At 40.8% G+C, this 15,034-nt stretch overlaps 1 protein-coding gene across 1 annotated transcript in view; it reads left to right on the top strand.

Moving 5' to 3' along the window:
• The window catches only part of PALS1 (protein associated with LIN7 1, MAGUK p55 family member), a 342,210-nt gene extending 327,395 nt beyond the window's left edge, over positions 1–14,815 (top strand). Inside the window, exon 14 of the mRNA XM_069208880.1 lies at positions 10,487–14,815. Within this exon, the coding sequence (XP_069064981.1) occupies positions 10,487–10,663 (177 nt within the window). The 3' untranslated portion in view covers positions 10,664–14,815. The remainder of the gene's footprint in view (positions 1–10,486) is intronic.
• Positions 14,816–15,034: the final 219 nt, after the last annotated feature.

Below are 15,034 nucleotides of genomic sequence, written 5' to 3'. Positions count from 1 at the left end.
ATGTTTTTACTCCCATCTGTTTCTTTGAGCAGGGCTTTGTGTTGCGGCAAATACGAGGTAGTAAAATAGTTCACCTCGGTTTCTAGGCGCATCACTTCTAGCGGTGGACGCTGTTTACTTGGGATTCCATTTTTGCGTGCATTTCCCTTTGGCCTTTCACCACTTCATGTGATTACTGTAGTGTAGGAGTTATCATCCAGCACGAGACAAAGAAAATATCTCTGTCGTAATGTCATTACAAGCTTTCTATCTGACCACTGTTTTTAAGAGGTTTCACGCGAGTGGAGACTGAAGTCCAGCCTAGAGCTCAAACCTGATTGGAGTGTAACGGAGTGGAAGAAGCATTGTTGAGCATCTTGACATAAAATGCAAATCCAAGAGGAGCTTGTGAAAGAAGTGTTACCTTCATTCTTCAACAAGCTGCCAATATAGCAGGAGTTAAAAATGTGTTCTTAACAGATGGAGAGATCGGGAATGCATCTAGAAAGGTAGATGACGTAATCCTCAGTTCCAAGCCCAGCGTCTTTTTTTGATGTAGGGCTTTCACTAAAAAGGTGAGGAGGCTGGAACAAGGTAAAACAAAAAAAAAATGCACATTCATAGACTGCCTACGCGCATGTCCAGCCCTCAGTTTATAAGCTAGAAGGGTTAATCTAACATCAGTGTCTGGTCCTTCACTGTCCCAGTGTATGCCCATCCACAGTAATTGCTAGCACCCATGCAAGAATTGTGTCGAGTTTATCCACATTTCTTTCTTTTTAAAATCCCAGACCAGATTTATCTGCAGATTTACAAGCTTCCTCAGATGCTCCAAAGGCCTGCACTGTTTGTTCCCAAGACACTCGTATCACACTTACGCAGCCTACTTGATCCCTACCCAAAGTTGGCTGAAGCAGGCTTGTTCAGGCCAGTCTTGGCGTTGCTCCAAAGAGTCCAGGCCAAAAGAGGAGAGCGATTGTCCTGTAAATGAACAAATGGGCATCATCACTGCTGCTAAAGCACATAAACAGTAATGTCTGCCAAAAAAACCCCTAGGGGTACAGATAAGAAAAGGGCAAGGAAAAGAGCAAAACAATACTAAACAAAAGGTAAAAGAGAAGCCTTTTTCGCCAACAACAGTTCTGTCTTTGGAACCTGTACAGAGAGGATGGTCATACACGCTTACGCTTCATCCCAAGAAGTAGCTGCTTTGTAGTAACAAATGCATGGTGACCGAAAACTCAGCCCTTTCTCACTTAATTAAGGGGCGTCTAATAACTACTGTCGGATACAGAGTCACCAGGATCCATTACCCTCAGTTGAAGAGCATGTGGCACCCCATATATTTGCATTTGAACCTCATCGTCCGCAGACCTATTTTCTGAAATAAATTCTCTGCTTTGCCTCAAACCAGAGTCTGTGGAGGCAGCAGCGCGTCAGAAAATTCAGCGACAAAAGCGCCTGGCATGATGAGGAAAGAGGCTTCAACAACACGCCTCACAATCCTAGCCGGGCACGGGCAGCAGGTTGGAAATAAGGAACCAAAGCTTCCATCTAAACATGCAATAAAAAATCACTGAAGGTGCATATTGGTTTTCGATTCATGTGTAGTGCACTGTGGGCAGATATATCTGCAATGCTTAGTTTTAAGGCTGTGTGTATTGGCATACATTCTGAAATGAGGCCTTCCAGATGACGGACACTCTGAAAAGGATGGGCGTGATCTTCCAGAGAAGACCCGACGCATGCCTACATAGATACATTTATTGAGGGGCAGAATTACAAAACTCAGCCTTATATTCAAATACAATTTAACAGATGGAGAGTGCATCAAGGTTTCAGTCAGTTCCTCTGCCTGGTCATGCAGGTGCTTTTACAAAAAGGGATTAGTAAAAAGCAGCCTGACGTAATGGTAATCTCCCCCATAAGCTACTTATCAGTGGCATGTAGGATTGGCCATCTTCTTACTATTCCTGAGAATGTTGAGGGTTGTAATTTCAAACTAATGGACTTTTTACAATTTATGCAGACAGGCCCACTACACCTCGAAGGTTAAATGCAAGATCTCATCAGAGCTTCCCACACAACCCAGAAAAAGAGGCTTATGCTGCCTGAGGTGCAAATCCTTTGCACTAAGTGTGACATTGAACTATTTATCTGGCAAAGGTGCCTTGAGCGACTTTTTTATTCAGAAGGGATTGTTGGGGACCAGGGAACAATTACAGGATCACCCAACAAATCATTTTACAAACCATCTTATAGTTAGTGGTATTGTTGATACCAGGACATTTCAGGAGATTACCTTTTTATGATCCCCATTCACTTGAATCATCTCTGCTTCTGCTGTTTTTAATTGGGTCAAACTGGCAGCTGGTGTTCAGATATTGAAACTGGTTAGAGTCAGAAGTGAAACAGAAGCAATGCTATATTGTGCGTTGTCAGGTTTAAGAGTTGGTTTAAAGGTTTTCCTCTGAAGAACAGCCTAGACCCAAAATGCATTTGGGTACAGGGGATAACAGTAAAGTCTGGATCAGCAATACTGGCTTCAGTGTTGGTGGATTTCAATAAAGAATGTAGTCTATGAACGTTATTAGTTTGAATAAAAACATTTTGTAAAGAAACATTTAGTGAGTGATATTTACATTTTTTGATGAAGTGACTGAGTGCCTCGTGGTACATTAAATGTGGTGCAGACCAAAGGTGACCCGCATATATGAAATTGGGAGTGTTATCTGTTGTAAACGAGCAGCTTTGCAACGGACCAGTAGTTCTTAGATGTGCTGTGCATATTGACCAGGCAGGCGTACACAGCTACCATTCCTTTGGTAAATGGTTGGTAAAAATGCCACCTCAGCCCAAAGCAGAAGTACCTATCCAAAGCTTCACTTAGACCTAACTCTCTCTGATACTCTTGGAATATGCTAACTAAGAAACATTGGATAAGACTTTGTTAGACATGACCTCAGAAGTGATTCATGTAATTTCATTCATAAAGTTCAAGACCCTACTGAGTGTGATGTCTTGCTGCATTGAAAAGATTTTACATTACAAAGGACAATATTCCTCAAGTTCTGAAAATGGCGTCTGGTTTCTGTAAAGTGCAAGTAAAAAAGTAACGCGCAGTTTACCAATACACAATGATATTTAAGCACCTTATTTAAGACAAATGTGCAAAAACACTCAAATTTTACAATTTCATATTAGTCCAGATACCATTAAATAAATCAGATATAAATAATTACGCACAATTGAGAATCAGAATCCATCTGAACAACAATAAAGAAATTATGCATAACTTGAAGGAAGTAATATTTCTTTCTCAAGTACCCAGTAGTTCATATCATCGTTTGTCATCATCGTCCATATCACTCTTATCAATCAATAAAAATCATAAAGCACATCGCAAACATGGGATACACAAAAATAACACTAATAACTTTACATACATATCATTTGTCAAAATATGATCAAAAAAACTGAGTGTGTTGCCCCACCCCCTCAACAACGCAGGCGGTTTTTCCAGATTCTAAGCGCACCACACAAAGCAATAGCCACATTGAAACAGACTATAAGGAGCTGCAACATTTGAAGGTAACTGCAGGCAGGTTTTACCTGCCAAAATCCTTTCCCTCTGAATAATGATAAAAAGTAACGTGGTCTCAACTTACTGTAATGATTACAGAAAAAGATGGAGTGAATTGTGTCTTTGATCGTAAAATTGTCACAGGAACATGGCCCCTGATTTTCCACATCATGATAGCCCTCAGGTTCTGCTAAAAGACAATGTAAAAGGTTAAATCTATAACGGGTTAATAGGAAATGGTGATAGCGTGAGGTCACCACACGCATGTAAGAGTCACTACTTAACTCTGTTTTTATAAAAATGTATGCCTTAATCATGAATTTCTTTAAGTTCTCTTTCTTCCCTCTCAATTTTGGCTTTTGCCATCAATTGCTTTTTGGTCCAGGGCAGCTCTTTTTCCTTAATACTGTCAGGTGCCACAAAAAGGGCTGCACAAATCCAATTTCTCTGAAGAGTCTTTAATGTAGTGCAACCACGGAATAGTAAGACCTTTATCCAAAGTGAGACAATCTCTTAAAATGGCCTGCTCCAACTCTAATTTGCTACTTAACCAGATTTTGAGCCATCTCACTGTAGGGGAAAGGCCCAACATGTCCGAAATATACTCCAGTCCCAGTTCTTGATGTGCTATAAAAGTAGCAACAAACTGTGAGAGTGACAGCAATCTTCTTATATAATAATTTTCAACTATCTGAATCTCATCGCAGTCTTATGGCCCCATAGATCACTTCCATAACTGACAATTGACAGGCATTTGGCTTGGCAAACTGTCACCAGTGCCTGTCGGTCCAGCCCCCAGTCTTCTCACAGAGTCAAATACTGAGGCTACTGATCTGGCCAACAGGTTTCTCTTAACCCTTCTTTGCAGGGCACAGGATCCTCTCACCAAAGATGCCCCCAAAATATGGGAAGGTAGTAACTCTGGTCATCTCCTGATCCCCCCTCAAATTCTCTTTTGAGGCTTATTTGATTGCCCAATGACTATGGTATGTGATTTAGAATCATTTATATCCACATCGGCCTATAACACATAGGGTCCAACCTATCTCCCTTCTTAAACACAGGGACAATAACCAACCCTGCCATGAAGCGAAGGGGACCTGTCCACCAAGCTGCATTGCACACAGGTGTTAAGATTTTTACCCAAACCGGAGTGCAGTAAATAAAGAAATCAGCAGGGACCCAGTCAGGCCCAGGGGGCCTTGTTTTTTGACATAGTTGCTATGGCGACCCCAAGTACCTTCTCTGTAAAACAAGCAGCAACATCCTCGCTGGTTGTTCCCAGCAATTCAGTGGGCAAGGTCTCCTCTAGTTTACTATAAATCTCTGAAAAATGCCTTATTCATGCATCCACAAGGATTGCACAGTCTACCGCTCTGTTTGCTTCACCAGAATAAAAGGGGCTGTTGATAATTTCCCAAAATATGGCACTGTTACTTAAAGTAAAAGTGTTCACGAGGTCCTCCCAAGCTTTTTCCTTAATCCCTCTCTTGCAAACTAGCATAGCAAGTTTATAATCCTTCCGTCTCCTTGCTATTTCTGTCCTGTCACTGAGGATTTTCTTTAAAGCCATTTTCAGATTTTGATGGGCCCTCAGCAGTTACATTCAAACCATCTCTCACCTGTACAGTGTCCGCGACTGCTTGTGGCTCTAAGATTATGAATTTGCTTACTAATTTTTCGAAATGCACTCAGAAGTATTTTATCATTCCCAGAGTTGCTCAAACACAGTTGAAAATCAGTATCACACATATAGAGAGAATTAAGGAAGGTATCATGTAGGACCTTACTTCATTTTAAACTACGCCCCTGGTCAGGTGGTGTAATCTCTTTATTGGTAGGGCCAACATTAGTTGTCCCACCTTTTCCAATCCAAAGGAAGAATTAAAGGGTTATGGTCACTAAATTCAGACCACTGAACTTCAGATCTGTGCCCAGCTGAGCTAGGTAGGCTGAAATAAACACGTAGTCAATAATCATATTGGCCCCTCTCCCCTTGAAAGGTGGGACAATAGGCCCTCCCAAGCCATTTTTAGTGGTTACCAGGTTAAAATCAGCTAAAACATCATCCAACATACTACCCTCAACAGAATGTTCAAAATGATTACCCTGTTTGGAACTTATATCAAAGGAGCTTTCAGTGTCATTACAGCTCAGGGGACATAGATGTATATTGAAATCACCCAATAAAATAACGGAATAGGGTGATTTATATTTTTCCTCTAAGGTCGGTAGCAAAGAACATAGGGTACGTAGATGTTGTGTAGGGGTTTCCCAGTCATTAGAGTTATCAAAATGTAACAGTAAGATGCTCAGTAAACCCTCAAATTCTAATTTAACAGCCAGCAAATTGCTAGGACTGGGGACAATCTGCATAGGGGTACACCCGATACCCATGGATGTCAGTGTAAGCAAACCATCCTTACCTCTGCCTACAGGTGAGGGTTTTGCCGGCACAGAAAAATAGATACACCCATCTAACTAAAAACGATTTTCCAAGTCCCAGGTCTCTTGCTGTTTCACTATGCCAAACTCTCTCGTTTGTTTTGTAGCCAGACATCATGTCCTCTTTTGTTGCCCAACCTGATGATATTCCAGCTACAAATATTAAGAAAAGGTGGTTGCTTCTCGTGGACCTCAGCAATAGGCCCTAACCAAGCTTTGTGGGGGCACCTCGGTACTATACTGAGTCAGTCATTACATTCCAAATCCCCCAGGAGCAGGAATCTGTTTCTCAATTCCAGTGGCGCTACTGGTCCTCTATTGAAAGGGTCAGATCTGCCCATCTTTTGGGGATACACATGCCTATAGTCCCCTAGCCTTTGTGCCAAGGCAGGGGGATAGAAAAAACCTAGTGGGAGTACTTCAGTAGCCAAACCATGCACTCCCTCCACAGTATTGTGCAAAAGCAGTTGTCTGGCTGTATCCGGCTGCCTAAAATTTAGCACAATACAATCCCCTTCAAATATTTTTTGACCAAGACCTTGCCAGCCCAATCTTCTGGCCATAATAATATTATCACAGTCCTGTCAAGTTACACCTCCCTTAAAAGAACAGCAATGTTTAGCTTTGTGGATCAGTTCACATGTAGTTTCCACTATCCCCATGGTCAGGGGGAGCAGTTGCCAGAATAATCACAAAAGGGATAGAGTCTGATGGAAGACGTAGTCTGGGCAGAGGCACGAGGCTGCCTACGATCTTGACTTTGTTCCTAGCCCTGACCCATGACTGCCGTTTTCAGTAACCAGTGGAGATACCACAATGCAATGTTGCTGGGCTGGGATGTCAGAGTATGTCCAGCACCATCTTTCCCACGTTAGGCACCTAAGTGATTCCCATTTTCATGAGAAAGTTGTGATGTACCATATGAGGCTTGTAGCAGGGTTGGGGTGTCTTCAGAACTGCCCCCTGTCTTTTCGGGTGCCTTTCCCCAGACAGGTTTGAAGTGTCAAATTGTGTTACCTCCCCATTAGATAGTTGTCATTGGGATTTATGTAAGGATGCCAGACGTGAGATTATCAGATCCAAACAGGTTCTCTTGGGGCTTTATTGAACATCTATTATTGACTCAAGCCACTCAAAAATGTCCTCCAAGTCACAGTTTCCAAACATAAGGGAGCTAGCTCCTTTCTACTACCAGCCTTGGCCGGCTGCGTTTTTGCCCCGGTGGAGCGACTACATTTCTTCCACTTTGTTGCTGGTTTCAAAGGAGATGCAACATTCTCTGCCCTCTGAGATACCAAGGAAGGACTCCTACTAACTACAGAGGAAGTATTTCCACACCTGGGTTTTGGACCGCGGGGGCTGCTGAAGCTCCACTTCCTCCTGAGGCATCCTTCTCTGTCAAACCACCAGTACAAATTAGTTAAGAACAATCTGTCACTTCTCTTTGGCTATTTGTGTGTCCCAACCATAGCCTGCGTTCTGTCAAGTCCATTTCGTTGGTCACAACCCCAATGACTCGCTCCAACGTAATGTTAATACTAGTGGGCTTTCGTGGCATGACCGGGCCTCCAACTACTTTACACTTACCCATGTTGTGGGGTGAAGACAAAAAAGAAAAGTAACTCGAAGAGTAGAGTAGGGGCAGTAAGTCAGAGAGGAGGCTGAGCCCAGCCTTGTCCGGCCACGGATGGGCATCAGCTGGACCATCCTAGCCCACATGCGTCCCGGCCGCAGGATTTAGCAGGCACTTATAAAGCGCTTTGGACCCACCAGTTGCTGCTCAGAGTTTCAAGGCTCTGCCTCCTACCCTGATGCTGCCTGGAACCGGTAGTCCTCATTGTCACCAAAAAGCAGCTCTCACGCCACGGGACTTAGCAGGTGCTTATATAGCGCTTTGGACTCTCCAAATGTTGCTCACGAGCTGCAGTGCTCCTCCTCCTGCCCTGATGCTGCCTGAGACCAGTAGTCTTGATTGTCACCAAAGCTTGGCTCCCCCATAAATGTATCACTCAGAAATCCTAAATTTCGCATAAACAAAACCGCCATTGCCAGTTTTCTTTCATGACCCATCCAATTCATGTAAAAGGGTGCACCACGCGCACAATCTGAAGAGCACCCCAAGTTACTCATTTGAAAATTCAAACAGTTCTATGTACCTCTCAGTTTTTCATTGCTTGTTAAAAACGCAAGAAGGGAGTGCAGTAGCAATGTAGTTAATAGATTGTATCAGAAAGAGTTACAGCACGCTTTACAAGAGAGGACCTTCCCACAATCTTTCTTAGTGTACATTCAGTTGTCTGGAATCTGTACAGCAGCAACACAATGGTTTTCTCTTGCCACATCAGTCTGTACAGTTAAGCCGGAGCTGATCTTGAAGTCAAATAGACAGTTCTGAGACTTGTTCGTGTGAAATAAACACCTTAGCCAGGCTCTCAGATTGCAATTCTTTTTTTAAGGTGGAGTATCAAAGATTTGTGAGATAAAAATTATTTGTGGTTGCGTGTTTGCGGTTAGAGACAGAGCACTGAATGAGCAGGTTACAGTTAGATGGATGAAAATAAGCCAGTTTGAGTTTAGAGATGTACCTTTGTATGGGTCAAGAAAAACTATATATGTAATATGTGCATATAAAATATTTTTACGGAAGAGTTGCCTTGTGTCAATGGAAACTTTTGGATTCTCCAGAACATAGCAGTGCTAAAGAACTATGTAGATAGAAAAACGTATTAGTACTGTCTGTAGTTGTTTAGGTACTGTTATTCTTGTAACTTCACTCTTCTCTGCAATAGTCACCCATCATATCCTCTCTGCTTTTATGCACAACCTCAGCATAGGCATTAATAACAGCTGATTAAAGGGTGAGTATAGCAGGCTTGGGAGTGTAGTAAACATGACCACAGCCAGTCCCATACATGCAGTTGTAGTTCCCATCCTTTAACTAACTTTCTTGTGCACAGTGTTCAGGTTCCTCCTTCTGAGTGAGGAATATTATCTAAATTCTCAATATTTTTGTGATGCAGGTGGCTACAGAATATGAGCATAGATCTGCTTGTGTAGAGGCCAATAAGCTATTCCAGCCTACATAGGCATGTTCCCCCTAGTAACAGAGTTTAACAGGTCATCACTACAAATGGAGATACATTTTGACAACTTTCGGATGAGGGGAATTTTTATGGCACTAATTCGGGCAAATCCTTTTGTGGCCTTTGATACCATTGATCACAAAGTTCTTATCCATAGTCTTGATGATCCTGCTTTCAGGAACGAGTGTTTGTTTTACTCTGGATATCAGCTAATATTTTTTTTCTCGCCTAGGTCTCTATAAGGCCTCTACAAGATGGTGTGTCATAGGGCTCAGTCTTAGCCTCTATATAATTTGTATGTTGTCCCATTGGAATGTGTAATTAAATCTTTAGGCTTTACATGTTTTATGTACGCAAACGATATGCAGATGATACTGAAGGGGAAAAAGGTATGTTGAAGCATGTGCTGGAAAAGCTCTACAGTGTAACAGCTTAAGACAATTGGCTGTATTATAATAAATTGAATGATAGCAAAACTGAATTCTTAATTTTACAGTCACATTCAACCCCAGAGGGTCTGACTTTCAGGCCTCCTTTTTTAGATCATTGAATTCCAGCTAAAAGCACAAGAAATTCCAGAGGGCAGAAAAGCCATACTCAACCTAATACCCTACCATGGTTTATGCTTTTCTCTCATCTACAAACAATTCTCCCTAGTCCACACTTTTCAAAATATATATGAATCGCGTTTTATGGGTACAGAAAGAATACAAATAAAATTCCTGGTTGTCCATAAAGGAGGACATCCATTCTTAGTCACTTTATTTTATGGTTTGTTAGGGAAAACGCTGATGTCTATATAGGGGTGTGGGTGCAGGCGCACCATATATCCAGCAGTTGAGGCAAAAGTTGTGTTTCTGTTGCTTTAATGGCAGCATCTGCCTACTCCTCACTTTATCTAAGGGAAAAACAAAGGAGCAAACATTGCTTTAGATCGTCATTGTGCCCACTACAAATTGATTGTCTCTAAAGTTTTAGTAATCACAGTGGACACACGAAGAAACCTGTCACTTATTTTACAACAGCAGGGAAACGTGCATAAGGTGTTTTGGCTAGATGTTATAGATAAAATGAACATCATACCGTTAAATATTCGATCTTTGAAGGAAAATAAGTCTAGAGCTGTACATGCGGCAGTCCAGATAATTCTGCTCAATCCATCGCTCTAAATGTGAAAATCTAGAAAGCATTCCTCCTATTTTCCATTAAGAGGTGCCCATTATGGTCCAGTGTAAGTTGTTGGTGAGTAAACCCTTGTCAAGACCTTCAATACAACTGCCTGCATAGGAGCTATAGTATCTTGAAAAAGTTATCTTTAATGTGAAGATCAAGTTTAATTCTTAGCTGTTTGTTAATTTCAAAATTGACAATTGGTTTTTCCCTCACCCTGCTGCAGCCAGAAGAACTGAGAGAAATCATTGAGAAGGCTCGGGAGATGGAGCAGAACAATGGCCACTTCTTTGACACGGCAATCGTGAACACAGACTTGGAGAAAGCCTATCAAGAGCTTCTCCGTTTAATTAACAAACTGGACACGGAGCCCCAGTGGGTGCCATCCAGCTGGTTACGGTGAAGAGGACGCCGTAGAGCAGAAAACTGACCGACAACAGCTGGGCTTTTCATGGCAGTTTGGTGAATGGAGACTGCAGTTGTAAACCTGGAGACCTAAGTACTCAGCAGCACGAGCCCGAATTTACAACCTGCAGCTTTCAGTGTTCGAAGAGGCACAACCGTCAGACTTTAAGGATGCATCTCTAGTCTTGATCACGGTGAATGTTTGCTGGCATCGCACTAGCTCTGGTGAACAGCTCTTAAGCACTCGGTCTGATTTGTAAGAAACATTGCCCAGTGTTTTGAGGAAGCCAAGATTCTTACTACGAGCAGTAATCCTTTAAGTCATGGTTTCTCATTTGTTGGTCTCCGACCCACCTGCAGATATATGAATGTGCTCCGTTTCACCTCGACACGGTGGCCGGGATCCAAAATGTCGCAAAGAAGAGAGCAAGAGGAGGGGAGCTTCCCCTTTGTACTGCAGCTCTCATCACAGCCAAAACAAACTACCAGAAAGGCTCAATTTCTCCGACTAAGCAGTTGTATCCTATACTCTATTTCCTAATCTTTGTACACGTACTGAACATTCTTATGGACATAGATCGATGTCTTTTTATACACTGTAGAATTTAAATAATGACTAACTTCTGAACATGCAAACACTAGATTGTAGGTCTTCGCTTCCAAAGCCTTTTAGTCAATCCTTTCCCAAGCGCTGAAAGGACGTCACTTTATTCTAGAGTGCGCTTTGTTTTTTAAACGTTGTGTTTTGGTTCAACGAGCGGGGGTGTAGCCTCGATTCTAAACATTCCATTTTATATTATTTCCATTTTATAACAGCTCATTTTTATTATAGCACTTGGTTTTAGCAATAAACCCTGAATCCAAAAATTGTTTATAATGTAAATATTTCAGGCAATTGCCACTTTTGTTGTCCTCATGCCACCGTATACATCCCATTCCCTCGTTTGCACACATTGCTTCACGCCCTGGGTTCAGCTAATGATCAATGCATGTATAGATCTAATACTTTGAATCTGGTTATTTTGTATGCTGGTCTGGTTAAGTTTCCTGTGATAGTTGAACCACCTTTCTTCACCAATCTTCTGATTTATTTAACAGACACATTTGATTTTTGTGTAGCTTAGTTCATTTTTTTGTATTGTATTTGTTTTCCCTCCTGAAGTAAACATGTTTTCCTTGTGATCATTTATGCGGAATGCAAGTTGACAGTACTGGTAATCTGGACAGAAGAGGTTGCAGTGGGTGTTTAGTTGATGTTTGCAGTGGTGAATGTAGACCCTCAAAGTTGCACTGTTTGAGTTAGGGAGACATGTCTTCCAGCATTCTTAAACCATAAGGTCCGCTAAACTTTACATTAGTATCTGTATTGCATTCACATTTTGTTCAGCTTATTTGAACTCAAGCTAATCAAAATTAAGTGTAAAATGTCAAATTGGACTAGAATTAATGAAATGCTCAATTTATGCCGTCTACCCTGCCTGTTTGTCACCCAGTGATGTGATTCTTTTTTTTTAATAGGTTTGAGCATGTATAGTTGATTCAGAAAAGACCATGCAAAGACTACTTTTATATTTGAAACCTGAACAAAATGATGTTATCTCAGTAGGTGGGCAAGAAGGACTGCCCTGTTCCGAACCTAGCATGCCCGAATGAGTTGCTTTTACTTTACAGTTCTCTGACTTAACTAGACCTGTAACCATCTCTCCCATGTACCCAGAACTGTATAGGTCTTATAAGTACTACCTGTAGGGTCACTGCAACACTCTAATACATCCATTGATGTTTCTGGGTACTACCTTTATATAAAGAACTGGAACAATGGCAGTATAAAAAGCCATTATTGTAACTACTGTAAACAGGTTCTGTTTAAACCAGGCAATGATTATTTAGTGCATGCTCATTATCTGACTCGTGCCCTGAGTGTCGCCTTGAAACAGTGTACTGAATGACTGTAAGATTGCAGACAGGTCTGAATTCTTACCTTACTTGCAAAGTGGCACAAATTATCCTGGAAGTAACTCCTACCCTCGAGAGTCTCATATCTTTTGAGAGAGACTATTTTACAATTCATAAAGTTTGACAAACCATTGATCTGAATCTAACGGACTCAGTCTTCATTTTCTTTGTGCCGGCCTGATTTGATATCTGTAGCTCATGTGAAGAGTAAGTCATTCCCTTAGATGTAGAGTCCTGCATTACACCTTGACATGAATACAACACTGACACCCACACCTGATTTGTTTCACATTACAGGGTAATATCCTTGATTGCAGATTCTCACAATTAACTTACTTTCTTGATATCTTATCTTATGCATGTTCAGAAGATGTGCACACACTGGCATATTGCTTAGGTTGGTTTTAGTGACACTTGGCCGAAAACAGCACTGCCTGCTTGAAATAAGCATGGATAATGATGAAGCTGTACTGTAGTCAAGACTTTACTAACGTAGTCTTCCAAATGGCACGTGTTTCGTAGCATCAGGGCCAGACGCATAGAATCATCAAAGCCTGCATGAAATAGTAGTAGCTTTGCAAACAAGCTAAAATGTACCTCACGTCTCTAACTCAAACCATGTACCTCTAATCCCAACAAACAAATTCTAATATAGCTTTATGTAGAATTAAGGTTTCATCTCTTCTCCGTTAGCACAATAACGAGCATGAGGCTGCAGCGACTGAACGCATAAGGTTTCGTTTTCAGCCTGTCTGTAGGCTTCCTTCCTCATTTTAATCAAAACTGTAGGTTGAGTGATTGTACAGGGCTCACATGAATGTGAATGATTATCGGTATTGTATTCCTCCAACCTTTTTAGTCGCATCATGGCGTCATATTCTGAAGCTAAACACTGGATACTCCGTTGTTGTGTACATTTAATTTAATTGACTTTTTGTCTGTGTTGTGTGTTTCTGTATATTTTTCCAGTATTACACAAACATTATATCAGTGCACATTTAGTTTGCAATTATGTATTTTCTTATTATGAATGAAGGGCTTGCAGGGTGTCACTTGCAATTAAAAAAGGTTTTTTTTTGTGATTAAAGTATTTAACATTCCTGGGTTGAAGAATAATAGGTCTGTGTTAGCTTTCCCTATAAGGGGTTCCTAAGGAGAAAAATGAGCATGTTGCTTGAAAAGGGTGGCAACAGGATGATTTACATTTTTTGTAATTGGTTCCAAGGAAGGTAAAAGGGTTTACTCAACCCTATACCAGTACTTACTGACAAGTAGATGACAGTAATAGATAAGGGATATCTAATGTTGCAGTGAGAAATTGTTCTTGGAATGCTGTGTGAGTGATGGCACTACGGCCTCTAAAGCACATTCCTGAACTAAATTTACTTTTATCCCTAACAGATGTATTTGTGAGTGGCAAGCGAAACTGAAATTATAGTGTAGATTCTCTCAACATGCTCAATGTTCCCTATATAACACTACTGATTACTTATTCTAAAAAGAGAGCTCCAAGTGTCTTCAGTACCAAACAAATTATACATATCTATATTGCTAGGTGCTCAAGGCAGAGCATTTTTACAAGGGCCCTATGTTTCCAGAATGTATCTTTGTTATTTAACTATATGCGTTAGAATAATATTCATATTTTACATGTTTTTTTTCTGGCATATTATGTTCTATTTGTGAGGCCTTCATTTGAAACAATTCAGTGTGATTATTTTTTCAAGATTATTCAGTTAAGAACATGACTGCTTTCTATTTTGGGTAAGGTTTTTTTATTTTAAGACCAAAAAATATAGGATCTGTAAAGTCCTATCTGAAGTGTGCTTTTACACACTTGCTGCAGTTCCTTCTGGTATGAACTTTTTCGTTCCTAGAGCCTGTATGTTTTGGAACTTCACCTTGGCCTTTGTTCAAAAAAATTTAACTGAGTGTAGATCATTAAAGTTTTTTCAGTCCAGTATAATCATTTTCCCAGTGTGTCACATAGTAGTGCAGGGCACGGTTGAATTTTTAATTGGTTATTTGGTGCAAATACTATTTATTTACAAAATGTCTTCTGCAGCTTACTATAGATAGCATGGCTCTATTATGTTTACTGGATACATTAATACATTGTTGTAATTTTTTTTAGCCCTGGGAATTTTTTGTAGATTAGTTTGCACACTGCAAACTTTTCTTAACCCATAACTAGAACAAAAAAATATTGGTTATTTAATATTGTATTGCTGCCACTATTTACCTCAAAAATGATATTTGAACCCATTGAAGATATTTCCACTGGGAGGCATTTTAGATGGCGGTAGAACAATGTGCTTTACAGTTGTACACTTCGACTTAGTGTACCTGAGATTTGTGGAATTGATGTTGAGGAGTGTTTAGCAGTTGTACACAGTTGTGTTTTATCTGGGGC

This window comes from Pleurodeles waltl, chromosome 9, assembly GCF_031143425.1.
Source record: "Pleurodeles waltl isolate 20211129_DDA chromosome 9, aPleWal1.hap1.20221129, whole genome shotgun sequence".
In the NCBI taxonomy this organism is placed as follows: domain Eukaryota; kingdom Metazoa; phylum Chordata; class Amphibia; order Caudata; family Salamandridae; genus Pleurodeles; species Pleurodeles waltl.
The sequence above is the reverse complement of the archived record's forward strand: the minus strand, read 5'-3'. Positions and strand labels throughout refer to the sequence as shown.